At 38.3% G+C, this 14,975-nt stretch overlaps 1 protein-coding gene across 8 annotated transcripts in view; it reads left to right on the top strand.

The window, feature by feature from the left end:
• LRCH3 (leucine rich repeats and calponin homology domain containing 3) overlaps positions 1-14,975 on the top strand; it is a 67,786-nt gene that overhangs the window by 26,536 nt on the left and 26,275 nt on the right. For all 8 annotated transcript variants that reach the window (XM_074154010.1, XM_074154012.1, XM_074154009.1 and 5 more), the window contains exons 2-9: positions 3,224-3,368; positions 4,927-5,053; positions 5,813-5,918; positions 6,103-6,239; positions 7,185-7,294; positions 11,386-11,479; positions 12,352-12,472; positions 14,702-14,850. In XM_074154010.1, the coding sequence (XP_074010111.1) occupies positions 3,224-3,368; positions 4,927-5,053; positions 5,813-5,918; positions 6,103-6,239; positions 7,185-7,294; positions 11,386-11,479; positions 12,352-12,472; positions 14,702-14,850 (989 nt within the window). The remainder of the gene's footprint in view (positions 1-3,223; positions 3,369-4,926; positions 5,054-5,812; positions 5,919-6,102; positions 6,240-7,184; positions 7,295-11,385; positions 11,480-12,351; positions 12,473-14,701; positions 14,851-14,975) is intronic.

Here is a 14,975-nt window from a genome sequence, read left to right as displayed (position 1 = left end):
CTTAATCAGGTTCTGGTCAGTCTGATTCATTTGCTGTTTCCACTTAGGCTGGAGTTCATTGTGTTCTTTAAACCAGCAAAGGTAATCCCTGTCACCAGAACAAGGGACTCTGCTGCCCGCACCAGAATTTTTCCCTGATGCTGGCATGGGGTTTATGGGGCTGTGTGTTGAGGTGATCAAAAATACCCATTGTATTTAATTCCAATCAGAGTTTCCCACAAACTCTGACAATATGAAGGGCCTGGGATGAGCAAGAGAGGTAAGAAAACTTCGGATTTGTCAGTAGCAGGAAGCAGGATCCATCACTGTGGTCTGTCTTTGCATTTGAGGCATTTATCTGATGTTTTGTCTGGATTAGTGTATGGTAAGATTAGGATGTTTATGGAAGCAATCTTTAGGAATCGATAGGTGCAGGGTTTTTTTGCTCTTAGAAGAAAAGAAAAAAAGGGGGGAAAAATGTTGTCTGTCTTAAGAAAAACAGAAAAGGGGGACAAAGATCTCAAACTTTTATGTCGAGGCAATTAAACAATTCTAGCTATGCAATGCAGGCTTAATGCTGATGACTTCTATTATTTTGTAGTTTTAGCTGCCACTGTTAGAAGTGGTTGGAAACTTTAACTTAAAACGGTTGGTTTTTAAAATCAAGTTCAGACAAGTTTAAGCTGAGGTCACATTTGAGGCTGGCACAAGCTGGGAAGAAGCACTTAGTGCAAATTTTAATTTGTATTTTTTAATACTCCTTGCTGAACAGACAATTATGTTATGTTCCATGTAATCTTTTTGTATCGGTGGATTAGAAGTTTCCATGATTTTTATGTTTTCTTATCTGTGTGCACCATGCAATATCTGCTGAACTTTGTATCTATCGCAGCCTCTGCTATAGCTAGCTTCAGTCATACCCATAGATTGGATAATACAGTTCCTTCCCACTTGTACATTAAAGTACATCTGGAGGTTTTTCTCTACAAAGTTTTTCATAGTGCTTCTTTCTACTGAGATTTTTAATTACGGGTTACTAGTTAGCTTGTGGCTTGTTCTAAGCATCGAGATAGACCTAGAGTCAGTTCCAGCTGCACTCAGAGTGACCTCTTTTCCTTGGGCAACCTCATGCAGAATACTTTGGAACAGTTGTAGGCAGGATACCTCTGATGAGGACTTTTTTTACTCTGGAAAAGCTTCCCTTTAAAAAAAAAAATAAATGTCAAGAGACACAAGACCCATCTGCATTGGCAGTCTTTAAAAAGTGTTCTTTATTGGGTGGGTCCTTCATGGAATAAAGATACAGAAATTCCTGTGTCAATTTATTGTACATCTTTTGGGGTGGGAGCTTTTATCCTCTTATGCTGATGAGGACAAATTGAAATTCAAAACAAATAAAGAAAACAGCAATTAAATTTGCAATTTTTCTTTTAATCCTTCATGACACTGATTCAGGTTAGATGGGTTTTTACAATGAATGTCTGCCCTCCCTTAAAAAAGCAAAGGTGAAGCATCAGTTTATTAAACAGGCGGTATCTCTATAGGAATTCCCTGCTGACGCAAGGTGCTCTTGATGTGAGCGTTAACTCCTGTCAGAATTAAGAGCTGGGTGTGTTAGGAAGCAGGAGCTGTTAATGTGCGTTTGTGAGAACTGTCCTTTGGCGTTTATAAGCAAGAGCTTCCCTTGACCTTTAAAGAAAAAAGAACCCTTTGCATTATTTATCATAATGCAGCTTTTACTCTTGAAGGAGAGTAACACTAATGGGTATTTTATACATACAGACTCATAATTAGAACTGGCTAAGGGAAAATATTCATTCCTCAAATACAAACATTTGATAGTAGTTTTGGTTAAACTCTTGTCTCTTGCTAAGCAAGGAATGTATGATCACAAAGAAGCAGTAAACCTTACTGATAGCAGCAAGCAGAGTGTTTCTCTGCAGCTGGGAAGACCCTTTGTTGAAAATCCTTCCATTGCCTGGTTGAGATTACAGACTTGAACTGGTGTCCCTCTGAAGGAGGGAATGCTTTGGCTACGGTATAGAAGGCTCATCTAAGGTATGTGCCTCGTGTTTCCCCTGTTGGAACTGTTACCTATAAATATAGAATCATAGAATCATCCATGTTGGGAAGAGACCCTTGGGATCATCGAGTCCAACCATCTACCCTACACTACAAAGTTCTCCCCTATATCATATCCCCCAACACCACATCTAAACGTCTCTTAAACACATCCAGGGATGGTGACTCAACCACCTCCCTGGGCAGCCTATTCCAATGCCCGACCACTCTTTCTGTGAAAAATTCTTTCCTAATGTTCAGTCTAAACCTACCCTGCTGGAGCTTGAAGCCATTCCTTCTCGTTCTGTCATTAATTACCTGTGCGAAGAGACCAGCACCAACCTCTCTACAGTGTCCTTTCAAGTAGTTGTAGAGAGTGATGAGGTCTCCCCTCAGCCTCCTCTTCCTCATACTAAACAGTCCCAGCTCCTTCAACCGCTCTTCATATGATTTGTTTTCCAGGCCCTTTACCAGCTTCGTTGCCCTCCTCTGCACTCGCTCCAGCACCTCGATATCTCTCTTGGATTGAGGTGCCCAAAACTGGACACAATACTCGAGGTGTGGCCTCACCAGTGCTGAGTACAGGGGCACAATCACCTCCCTACTTCTGCTGGTCACGCTATTTCTAATACAAGCCAGGATGCCGTTGGCTTTCTTGGCCACCTGGGCACACTGCCGGCTCATATTCAGCCGCTTGTCAATTAGAACCCCCAGGTCTCTTTCTTCCAGGCAGCTTTCCAAATCTATATGAAGTCTATATATTAGATTAGAAATTTGAAGCTGAGATTTCCATGTAGCAGAGAGTACCTGAGCAGGCAGCTGGGAGAAAAGTACTTTCTGATTTTTTGACTAGGGCACTGCCCACCAACTCCATAAGCTAAAGATGGTCCTGGAACAGAGATTTGAAGCTGGACTTCAGCATCTTAAACCGCTTCCTCTAAGCGCAAGGCAGTCCAGGATATGAAAGTGTGAATGTTGCATCTGGCTCTCTTTTTCTTGTTGTGGCTGTAAGATTTTAAAATCTGTTGATTTATTTTGAGAGTCACTTCATGATCTAGAAAATTCTGCAGGTTGATACCTCTCCAACTGTTCCCACTCTGTGACAGCGAATATACAGACAATACTTGTCCTCATGAAGTTTGGAGATAGCTTTACTGAATGCTTCTTTTTTCCTTCCCTTTAGATTTGTCACGGAACAGACTGTCAGAGCTCCCAGCAGAAGCATGTCACTTTGTTTCCCTCGAGAGTCTTAATTTGTACCAGAACTGCATTCGATACATCCCAGAGGCTGTTTTGAACTTACAGTCTTTAACGTTTCTGAATATCAGGTAACGATTGTCTTGGAAATTTTGCTTTAGCATAAGTAGTCTAGGTTTATAAATTTTGGTGCATCCGTAAGTAATGCTAACATAGTGTGTAATCATAAAGTTGTTACATTGTATGTATGTGTGTATATATATCTTCCTCTATATTGAATTAAAGCAACCTGAACCAGTCTTACCCACTTAGGTGGATCAGGGAACACCAGGATTAAGCAACTACTTGTAGAAGGGCAGTATGAAGAAGAAAGCTAATTCCAACTTAAAGGACTCACAAAATAAATTCCAGTAGTTTTCGTGTGGAATAGAGGCATGCAGACTGAAAAAAAGGTTGTAGCTTTTGGATAGTCTTTACAATTCAGCTCTCAGCAGCTGAATAAGGCTTGTGCAATTTCCCTTTACTTTCACTGTACCAGTGGCTTTTAAAGATCTTTCTCAAGCATTAGCACTTCTCTACCAGCATTAAAAACTAATTACTGCAACTTAGCCTGTTGATGAAATTCCACTCTGTACAGCGTCTTCCATTTGCAGAAGGCCTTTTAAGAAGTGTGGTAAGTTTCTTATCACAAATTAGCAGTGACATCAATCAAGAAGAGCTTCAGGCTATTTCCTTCTGGTGTTATACTTTTGCCAATTTAGTATGCTTATGTTTCTGTATTTTCTTTTTTTTATTGATGGGGAGAATTGTAGGAATAGGATGTGAATCAGGTCTGGGTTTTCTGTTGCTATGATCTCTTAATCGGCACAGTCCAGTTATTATCCTTTTAAAAGCTGCTCTTGGTTCATCTACTGCTCAGTAGTTTGGGTTTTTTTTTTTTCCTTTAATAGTAGGGAAATATAGGTTTCAAATGAAATAATAGAGCAGCATATTTTGGTAAATGTCACCACCTGATCAAAGCCTTAGTTAAGATCCTAATAACTTCCTAATCATCCAGTTAATGCTCCTTTCTATGTTTATTATTTTTAAAGGGAATCTTTCTCTTTTACAATCCATTCTCATCCTGCCTGATTCTCACCTGAGGTTACAGTCCAGTCATATGACCTCATATTTGCTTTAATAGTAGTTTATTATGAAATGTCCAAGACTGTATTTTGGAATAGTGAAATCCATCATACCAAGATTCTTGACCCGTATGACTTACTGAATATTTAAAGTATATTTCTAATTGAGTAAGTAATAACTTTCTCTGTGGCATTTTGTATGTGCTGGCCTGCAATACCACCTATCTGAAAGGCTTTTGCACCCTGTTCAAACATACTCATTTGTGACAGAGGGTGGCCAGTTATCAGAAGCACCTGAAAGGGCATGAAAATATCATATTCCCCAACACTGGGTTTGAAAGCATCCAATCAGGCTTGGTAGTTGACATTCAGAGCTTGTTCACATGTAACTAGATAAAGCAAGTAATGAAGAAAGACTTCATGGAACTACTTTTACAGTAATAATTTAGAAACTGAGTTGATCATCTAAATGGAGTGTGCTTTTTGTATGTCTTTCGTTGCATCAAGATGTGAGGTGATTTCTCATTAGAGTTCTGATGATTTTGTTTTCTTTCTGTCTAAAAAGTCGAAACCAGCTGTCAACATTGCCAGTACACCTCTGCAGTCTACCACTAAAGGTTTTGATAGCGAGTAATAATAAGTTGGTTTCAATACCTGAAGAAATTGGCCAGCTCAGACAGCTGACAGAGCTTGTGAGTATACAGTTATTTTTTTAACTATTACTATTCATTTTTAATTGGTGTGTTTAATAGGTTCAGAGGTGCTTCAGAAGAAATAACAATTTTTTTAAACTGATCAAAATAATGCAGGAATTAGGATGCTATCTGGGCATGTGCAAGATCAACATCCTGTTTCTTATTCTACTGAGAACTTTGTGATTGTAAACCAGTCACTTGTATGCAATGACAAGTTATTTAAATCTGCTCTTAGCCTAAGGAAGATTTCTGTCTGCCATAGTATCTCCAACTATGTTTTAACATTGTACAGAGGTGTTAGAAAACAGTTTGAAATACTTGGAAATTTAAAAAAAAAAATTATGTGAGGGGAAGATGCCTTGCACTGGAGAGCAAATGATCCATGTCAATTTAACTAAGAGTCTTCCCTGTTTCTGAAAGGAAGGCTGGATGGAATTAGAGCTCTTAATGCATTTGTTTCTAGCAAAAAGCTTTTATGTAGCAAGTTGTGCTCTCTCAAATAATATGGAATAACTTGAATGAGATTAACTTGAAATAAACTTCTACATTTGAATGCTTAATCTTTTAAAGCTTTTATTTCCCCATGTATTTAAAATGAGAATAATGTTTCACATCGGCAATGATATTTAATGAATATAAGGATCTGAGGTGAAAATAGATGTCTTTTTCTTTCAGTCCCCAAATAAAGTGCCACGTATTTTAGTGAACAGAAGCTTACCAGTCAGTGGTAACTCATTCTTTACTCTTACTTTGTAGGATGTGAGCTGTAATGAAATACAGACAATACCTCCACAGATTGGTAATTTGGAATCCTTGAGGGACCTAAATGTCAGAAGAAATAATTTGGTGCATTTACCTGAAGGTAAGATAAAGGCTGTGAGTGATAACAGCGGAAACTTCAAGCACTCCTTTATTTTCAATGCCTTTTTCTTCCCCTGAGAGCTAGAAGCAGCACACTTCATTATTTTGTAAAGCACATATTTTATACTCTTGCTTTTTTATACTATTTTGATCTGCTTAATTGTATGTTTATTTTCTATCTACAGAGCTTGCTGAGTTGCCTTTGATTCGATTAGATTTCTCCTGCAATAAAATAACAACAATACCAGTTTGTTACAGAAACCTCAGACATCTGCAGACCATCATGTTAGAGAACAACCCTCTCCAGTCACCCCCTGCACAGGTAAACTGCAGTGAGGAATTCAGATGACTAGTTCAACTAAAAAGGGCAGAACGAAGTTATAAACTGAAGGATTATACTACAAACTTTATTTAAGAACAAGAGGACGTTAAAGAAATTGTATGTTCTGAAAGTGTTAAACAGCACAGCTTGAAAAATCCCTTTTTCTTCTCTTGCTTTGCTGCATTAGTAGTCTCACCTGTGGGATATTACTAAGAATTCCTCTGTTAGCATTGTACTAATGTTAGCTGAACATTTCTGCTTTCGGTGGAGGAGAGAGGAAGCTCTGTTAGGCAATTTTGTTTCACTCAAATGTTGAAATTTTGATTGAGGCCTCAGCGCCACTTTGCAGCAGAGTGCTCAAACTGGCCTTTGAGCTAGAAACTGCAGTATGGCCAGTGACTAATTTGATTTTTAATGTGGATATATAAGCCCTGGAGTGTTACAGGTTCTGCTGTGAGCTGCTGCTTCCGAGTCAAGAGTGGCACTTGCTAAGACCTGTAGTTTCAATAGGGTTTTGCTTCCCTTTTGAAAGCAAAGACAGCTGTTACTTGCTTCATTCACTTTAAATTTGAGCTTGCTTTGGCAGTCTGCCACTGCCATTCAAAGCTGGGCATGGGTGGGATGCATCTGTTCTGATGCCAAGGGTATAAATTCTACTACTTGTAAATGCTTGTGTCTTGTTTGCATGATGAAATTTCAGCATCCGGCTGACAAAGTTGCATGCAGACCAGATGTACTTGGAGGACAGCTTCTATTTGTCTATCACAGGCATCCCATGATGCCCCCCTGTAGCTGTTTCTCTAAAATGCAGTGAGATTAGAAGAAAAGATGCATTGGTTGACATAAGTGTGCTCATGTATTACTCTCAACTACAGATTAAATGTCTATAGAGTACTTTCAAAATGTATTCTCAAATTATACTTATGTAATTTTTTTTTTTTAAAGATATGTATAAAAGGAAAAATTCACATATTTAAATATCTGAACATAGAAGCATGCAAGATAGCTCCAGACTTGCCTGACTATGATAGGAGACCCATGGGGTTTGGATCTTGGTAAGTTTGGCATAATCTCAAATTCCTAGTTTTGATGACATTCAGGAAAATTTTGTCAGCCTGAATTTTTTAAAAAAATAGATCCAAGGATTGTTCTTTGGTAAGTGCATTGATGGAGCTGGCTTTGAAGAATACCGTTCGTGTTAACTCATGCATTCTAACAAGGTATCACTATATAAGAAGCAAGGACCAGTTCAGAAGAAAACCTGGGCAATATCATGTGAAACGCAACGAGTTGATATACAGTAAGAGAGTGTTGGTATCTTCACAGTACAGGAGGAGTCATGTTGTTAACATGTGTATTCAGTTTATAAGATCTTAATATTCTCCACACACTTACTGAGGTATACCCCTGCTGTGATTTTTAACCTTTTGTACATAATTTTGTAACTACTGTGATCAAAACGCAGGTGTAAATGCTGATCTCCACCCCATCAGTAAACTGTTGGTTTTGGCAGGCTTTCACTTGGCACTATCACTCAGCGTTGTAACACAAATATTGGAACAGTCAGCCCTATCAGCTGCTAAATTAAGATGTCTAGAGAAAAGCAGGAGTTAAGATTTATTTCTGTTACATGGTATAAAAGAAAGAGAGTCAGTGAAGTAAGAAGCTAAATATATATAGAAATTACCTCAGTCATCTTGGAAGGTGGCAATAAGGTGTGGAAGAATAAGTTGCTAAAGGATGTACCACTGTCTTAGCAGCAATAAAATACGAATCAGAGGGCCTCACAATAAATCATCATGAGTCAGATTTGTGAAGAAGAATTTGCATGAGGGACTGACAGAGTGATTCCTCAACAGCACTGAATGTCTTAAATTGTTTTTTTACATGAGGTTAACATAGGAGCATTTTACGAGCATTACGCAGTTTCCTAGAGTATAAGCTGTTGCAGAAAGTTTCTGCATAATACTGTCCTGTTACTGAAAAGGCTCTAAATGATAAAATGTCATGATCTGTTTAGCATAGTTTGTTTATTTTTAAGAGAAATTCCAACAAAATCAGTGGGCTATGTGTTTACTGATTTATTGTTGGCTGTAGCTGTATATTACTAAATTTATTTTAATCATAACTTGGAATTATGAATGTAAAACCAAGTGCAGAACTGGTTGAGGGTGCTTTCTCTAGAGTTGCTTCCAGATTCAGCCATGTGAAATGAGCTTCAACTGGCTTTCCTTTAGCTGTATTTCTATCCCCAAGAGGAGATAAGATTTGGCGGTAGAATTATTTCTTGTTACCATGCTGTTTAGGAGCTTTAGTGCTGCACGTGATTCCTCCTGCGTTCATGTACATATGGAAGAACTGTCCATGGATCTGAGAACGTTAGGAGAAAATACTAGAATGATCCAGTGGAAGAGAGGATCCCAAATTATTATATTCTTCTGGAATTTAGGATGACAGAAATAAAAGCATTCATCCACAATGTAGTTAATATTTCCAGGCAAGTCACAAGAGCTTTATGTTTGTTATCTTCAAAGGTGACCAACAGAAGTAAGATATGTCAGTACACCTAGGCTTTGTAGCTGTTTTATCTGATAAGCTAGGTGAAATACCATGAAGGTTAAGAAGCTGAAACCGAGTAGTAGAGATTCTTAAAGCTTAAAGAAGTTTGAGTTGTGCTGTGAGTTCACTGTTGATCAAAAATTTTTTAATAACAAGTTGTTAATACTGCTAATAAAACAAGGCACTCTGAAACATTATGGCAGAAATTGTGGTTTGGAGGTCCCAGTGCAGCTAATTACTTGTTTTAGCCTTATCAAATTATGTCAAACTGTCTTACCAGAGTGAAACCTTGTATGTTGCAGTCCTTTCCTAAACTTAAGCTGTGTGAAATTTATCTTGCAGCGAGTTTTGATGTGCTGCAGCCAGTCTCTCATTCACAGCACTGCAGTTCACAGCAGCTGGGGTTTGTGCTGGAGTGAGTGGGATTGAGAGGAGGCAGAAGTGCCAAAGCCAAGTAACAATTCTTTTGGCACTGAGGGCAGACTGGTATAGTCTGGAGTTAAAGGTTTTAAAACATGGAAGTACTCATGCATGAACCACTGTAGTGGGTATTCTGGAACTCGGGCAACTGTTCTTTCTTCCAGGAGGTAAAAATACGTGGTTAGTGTGGCTTTGGAGCTGTGTCTTTGAAATGTTGGCAGGTATTGTCTTTCTTTTGGCTCTTGGCCTTACCAGGCATCTAGCTTCTCATCCCTTGATTTCAAGACTTACATAGCTCCCCGGTGCTGTATGATTATAAACGTGTACAGTGTGCAGCATTGAATAGTTGTTTTAGACGTGAGAGCTGGGAAGACAGAAAGCAGCTTTCATGTTAAAAAGGAGAAGAGTCCTGGCAACAGTGATTATGAATTTTTGAGGTTCCAGATAACCTTAGTGCTAGCTTTTCAAAATCTATAACGGAAAAGGAAGGCTAAAAGAAGAAAATTTGTATCAAAATACTTCTCTATTTTAGAGATGTAGCCAAATAATAATTTTGATACTCTTCATTTCAGAATAATTGTTCAACTTACAACAGGGTTCTCAAGAGATTCCGAAAATATTGGTGCATTTAAAATGGAATTATACTGCAGATGGATTTTAATTTTCTCTGAATCATGTTTTAAATCCAGTATTTAAACAATGTGAACTGTTAGCATAAGTATGGTTCTATTGTTAGTGATACTTTAACTGCGCTGGGTGATTTCATAGTGTTTCTTTTTTCTTCCCTGCCCAAGAGAAGGGAGTTGTTTTTCCTTTCCCCTTATTTCTCTCTGGGGCTTATTACGCAGATGATCTTTCTGTTCAAATACAGGGGCCATAAAGGTGGAACTCCTTTGAGTTAATCACAACTCCATGCAGGTATAAGAGCTTGTCTTTTGGTGTACATTTGCAGAATCTAGATCTGCATAGAAGCAGCTGTATAGCCTAACGTTTCTCATCTGTAGCCCTCCATGCCTCCTCTTAGTTTTTTGCTATTTTATATCTATCTGAAAATTAAAATCTCCCAGCATAATAGTCTGTCACTGTTCTACAAAGTCCCATGCATGCATATGGTGCTGCATAAATAATAATTATAATAATAGTAATTTGAAAATAAGTATTTCCTGAAAAGGGGATTTTAGTGGGAGCAACAACTTGAGAGCAACACCAGTGAGAAAATGACCTGCAATTTAGTTATGATGGGGTGAAGCAATTAGCTTCCTGAAATTCACTCTTCCTTGTGTATTATGTAGTAATTACTGCTGCAGTTCTCCCTGGGGCATGGAGTGCCAGCAGGACAGTTGAGCCATTGTGAAATGCCATCTGCAGTGGATCAGACAAGTCCCATTGTCTCTTTTACTGTAGCTATCCACAGCAGTTGCCAAACTTGACATCTGTGATGGCTGTACTGCTGAATTACGTAGTTTCTGAGCCCAGAAACTTAGAGAAGAACTGTATGGCTGTTTGGTTGTGTGTATTGTAACACCAGGCACTTGTCTAATGCCTTTGTCTAGACATGTCATTGAAAAAGTCAGGCTCTGTAGATGAAAACTATACTTCTGTATTTATTATATTATGAATCATTTGCAATACTGTCCAGTGTACTGCACAGTTTCTTAGGTGATTGTGATACAGAAGATAGTTATGTAATACATTTTGCATTCTTTGGTGTAGAAGTAGTAGTAGTATATTCTGGTATACCTATATTTTTAGTAATGTTGCAGGAGTTTACGCTTACTTACGAAAAAGTTTGTGGGACAGTGTTTTTCAACCAAAACATGAGTAGTGAAAAATGAAAGTTTGACTTGTTAAACACTGAAATAAGAGAGCACTTTGCAGTTTCCTTGGTCATAATTTCTGCTTGGGAAGTGTTTGAAGTATGGATATATACTTTGGATCAGATTAGCTCTTAAAATACTGTGCAGTGGCAGGTGGGCAGCTGACTGGTGAGTATGTTTGTAAGCACGTGCCTCTTTCTATATGGCAAATGCAGTATGATACTTTCTAGTATGCTGAGCTTGTGAACACAGCAACTGTGCTTGGTGGCTTATTCTGCTTTTGTTCTGTAATAGCTGAGAAGCTTTTGGTGGTGGTTATATTACAGTAACTAAAACTGTGTGTTTGACAGCCATGAGGAACTCTATTCCGGCCGGCCGTATGGAGCACTTGATTCTGGCTTCAATAGTGTCGACAGCGGAGACAAAAGGTGGTCAGGGAATGAAGTAAGTGTTGCAGCTTTATATTTGTTGAGTGCAGTACTGTACAAAAAAAACTAATAGATCTGGAAGTATATTCAATACATAACATGCATATGCTAGTGTGTAAGTTGCCTTGAGCCAAAATTATTTGTTGTTTTATTGGAGGAAAAAAGAAGCAAAATTTATATGGGATGAACATAAAATTGGAAGTAATAAGAGAAATGTATAAAACAGTGCATGACAGATGAATTTATTGGAGCGTAAAAGATGGGAAAAAAGGTATTCCTCATTTTTAAAAAAGCTTGTAACTGTATCATAGTACAATGTTGAGTCAACTACAATTACTCGAGTAGTTGATTCACTAAAATAAATCTGAACGTGAAAATTAAGCTTAAAAAATGAGACAGAAATTTCACCTTCTTTCTTTGCAGCTTGTTTCAAATGTTAAAAATAAAACATTTGCCATTTAGAAGCAGGAAAATGGGATCTCCTAGCAAGGAGACCATCAATTATTCTTCCCAGGAAAAAGCTGTCTTTTCCTCTTGGGACAGCTAGAAAAGGCAGTAGCCAAGACCTAGAGTTTCAGTGGGCTATACTCCATATGCCTGCTTGCGCTCCTAGCTTGGTTTTTGAGAGTGTTCCAGGAGTTTCCATCCTGGGAAGTTTTCAGGCCCTTGTAGATACTGCAGGCAAAACTGTAGGCAAGCTGTTTTTTTTTTAGGAAAGCTTAAATATGTGGGTTTTTAAAAACAATACTCACTAGCCGTATTTTGCTTTAACTTACATGTTTTGTTGGTGCAAAACAGGACGGTTGAAGTAAAAACACAAATCAAGAGGTAGTAGCTTACAAGATGATGTTTCCAAAAAGTATTTCTTGACTTGTTTGTTTTATAAAGCCAACAGATGAGTTCTCAGATCTCCCTTTACGTGTGGCAGAGATCACTAAAGAACAGAGACTGCGAAGAGAAAGTCAGTATCAAGAAAACCGAGGGAGCACAGTCTTAACTAATGGTGGAGGTAAATAGTGATCTTTGGCTAAGAATATTTATTGTCATCATTACTAAAGTTCCAGAGTATTTGCTATAAATAGTATGTTGTCTAAAGAGGAAAAAGAGAATGATCTAGGTGGAATTTCACAAAACCACAGTTGTGTAAACAATGTAAAAACACTGTTGTATTAAGGATGTTACAAAGCAAAATCAAATAGCAAATGGAATAAGGATTAGCTGGGAAACACTGTCAGCCTCTGTGTACATGCTATGTTAAAGTCTCCAAATGCTTCAAACAGTATTTTTGAACCCTGAATTTCGGTGTTTTGCTGCTTGAGCTACTGGGGAAAATTTACAGCAGTAGTAAATTGTCGGTGCTCTTGCTGTCTGCTGTCAGAACGGGATGAGCAATTTTGTCAGGGAATTTCGTATTTCCAAGTTCATTCCCTCTTCTCCGTTTTTTTGCACTACTGATTGTTAGATCTCATCCCCATATACTTTGATTAATTTTTCTTTGTCAGCTGCTCCCTGTTTTCCATTTCCCCTAATGGCTTCAGTTCATATTCCCTACCTGAGTATCACTCTTCCCAGCTAGTTTTAATCTTCTGTGCCCAACTCCCACTTTTTCTTCCTTCCCTCCTCATCCCCCTCTTCATCTTTTGCCATCTTCCTTTCTTGGTCTTACTCTTCTCTGTGGCAATGTTTTGCTTTCTTTGCTACCTTCTAGAAACACCTGAAACTTTCTGGTTGCCTCACACTCTTTTACATATTAACAGCCAAAAAATTCAGTTCAAACAGTTAAATTCTGGCAAAGTTAGAAGAATTGAAGATGTGGTGTTATGGGAAGATGTGGGCAGCCTTAATAACAGGTAGCGCTGCCAGCACCGCCTCTAAGACTAACTTTATTTTGTGCTTTGGGCTTTGTACACCAGGGATTTCAAAATGCCTCACTAGTCTCTTAAGATGGAGCACAGTCAGTTCATGAGTAGGAGTATCAGAGAGGGGCACAAGCCATAGCGTGTGGCTGTCAGCGATCCAGGAGGTCCTTTCCAATTTTGTGTTCCTAACACAGATACGAAGGTCTTTCACCCTCTACTGTATTATTATGATGATTTAAGTTTAATAAGCAAGTCTGGAAAGAGGGGGATTTTGTTTTGATTTGTTTTGTTGGGTTTTTTTTAAGATTTGAAACTGAGTGGGAGATTTAATGAAGCCAAAGTATATAGGAATCCTGTTTTGGATGGTTGTAGTAGCAGAGGAGGTGGCTTTGGCAGTAACAGTTGCTAGATTGTGTGGTGAGGCAAAGAGAAGTCTGTTTTAGACAAGCAGGAAAGAGGCGGGGGAGTAGAAAAAGAATGTCTGCAAGGGAGTCTGGAGCAAGTTTGGGGAGAGTTTGAAGAAAAAGAAAGCTCTAGTGCTCAGAAAAGGAGCTTATGCTTTCCCCTGCATCCCCAGCACAGTATTTTTCTCCAGGGTAGTTTGCTCAATGTCATGACTCAGAATCCTGGGCCGAATGTGTAAAAGCGGTGACAAGTGAAAAAATTGCCCTACATAGTATCACCCACACAAGGGAAAATCAATACTAGCCAAACTGTGCTGTTTCTTGCTCTCATTTCAGTGGTTCCTAATTTCTTTTTTCATTCCTCTTTTCAAAATAAAACTGCAGATGCTTTTATATTCTTTTAGAAGGATTTGTTGCTCTCTGTACTGTCCTTCATTATTTCCAAATACACTTTTTATATTTACTGCATTTGCATCCAGATAACTTGGACATGCTGCCCTCTGTTTTGTTGTAGTAGTGATAAAAAATAGTAGAAGTACCTATCATATCCATTCTAATTTTTCTGACAGAGATTAAGTAGAACCAAGAGAAATTATTCAAAATGTACACAAATAATGGTACAGTCTTGCTGTTGATAGATTTTGATAGATAGTTTTCAGTATTGAAAAAGAAAATCACAGTATTACTTTCCTTTTTCAGTCACTGCAAAAGTATCTGCGGCCAGCAATTTAAAGCAATGTGCTTGATACATGTTTCTCATTGCTTTTTCTAAACCATTACTTTTATCATTATTTCAAAATCTGACATATAACAAATGTTAGTGGGCGAGGCAAAATTCAAGAGCTTTCAGGCTGAGCTTTCCCAGACGAAAGAAAAACAGCAGGGCCTTATTTTCTGATACTGCTTTTGTGTTGGCTTTTTCCTCTCCTGTTGATTATCTAATTACGGCTGTTTTCTTTGTGTATGTATGTCAAGTGGAACATGACCTCGATCAGATTGACTATATTGACAGCTGTGCCACAGAAGAGGAGGAGGAAGAGGTGAGGCAGCCCAAGTGCGTGGACGCAGACAGCCTGAGCTCACAATTCATGGCATATATTGACCAGCGGCGAATCTCTAATGAGGTGGTGCTTTTACTTAAATTAGATAAATTCATATGCCCCAGGAAAGCCTTTGTGATGGTGCTAATGCTTCTTATCCTCAGAGATTTTCTTTTTGGTGTTTTTTTTTTTTTTTTTTTAAACACAAG

The sequence above is a fragment of the Numenius arquata genome, chromosome 9 (genome assembly GCF_964106895.1).
Source record: "Numenius arquata chromosome 9, bNumArq3.hap1.1, whole genome shotgun sequence".
Classification (NCBI taxonomy): Eukaryota; Metazoa; Chordata; class Aves; order Charadriiformes; family Scolopacidae; genus Numenius; species Numenius arquata.
Note: the sequence above shows the minus strand (reverse complement) of the source record. Positions and strands in the feature narration are given on the sequence as shown.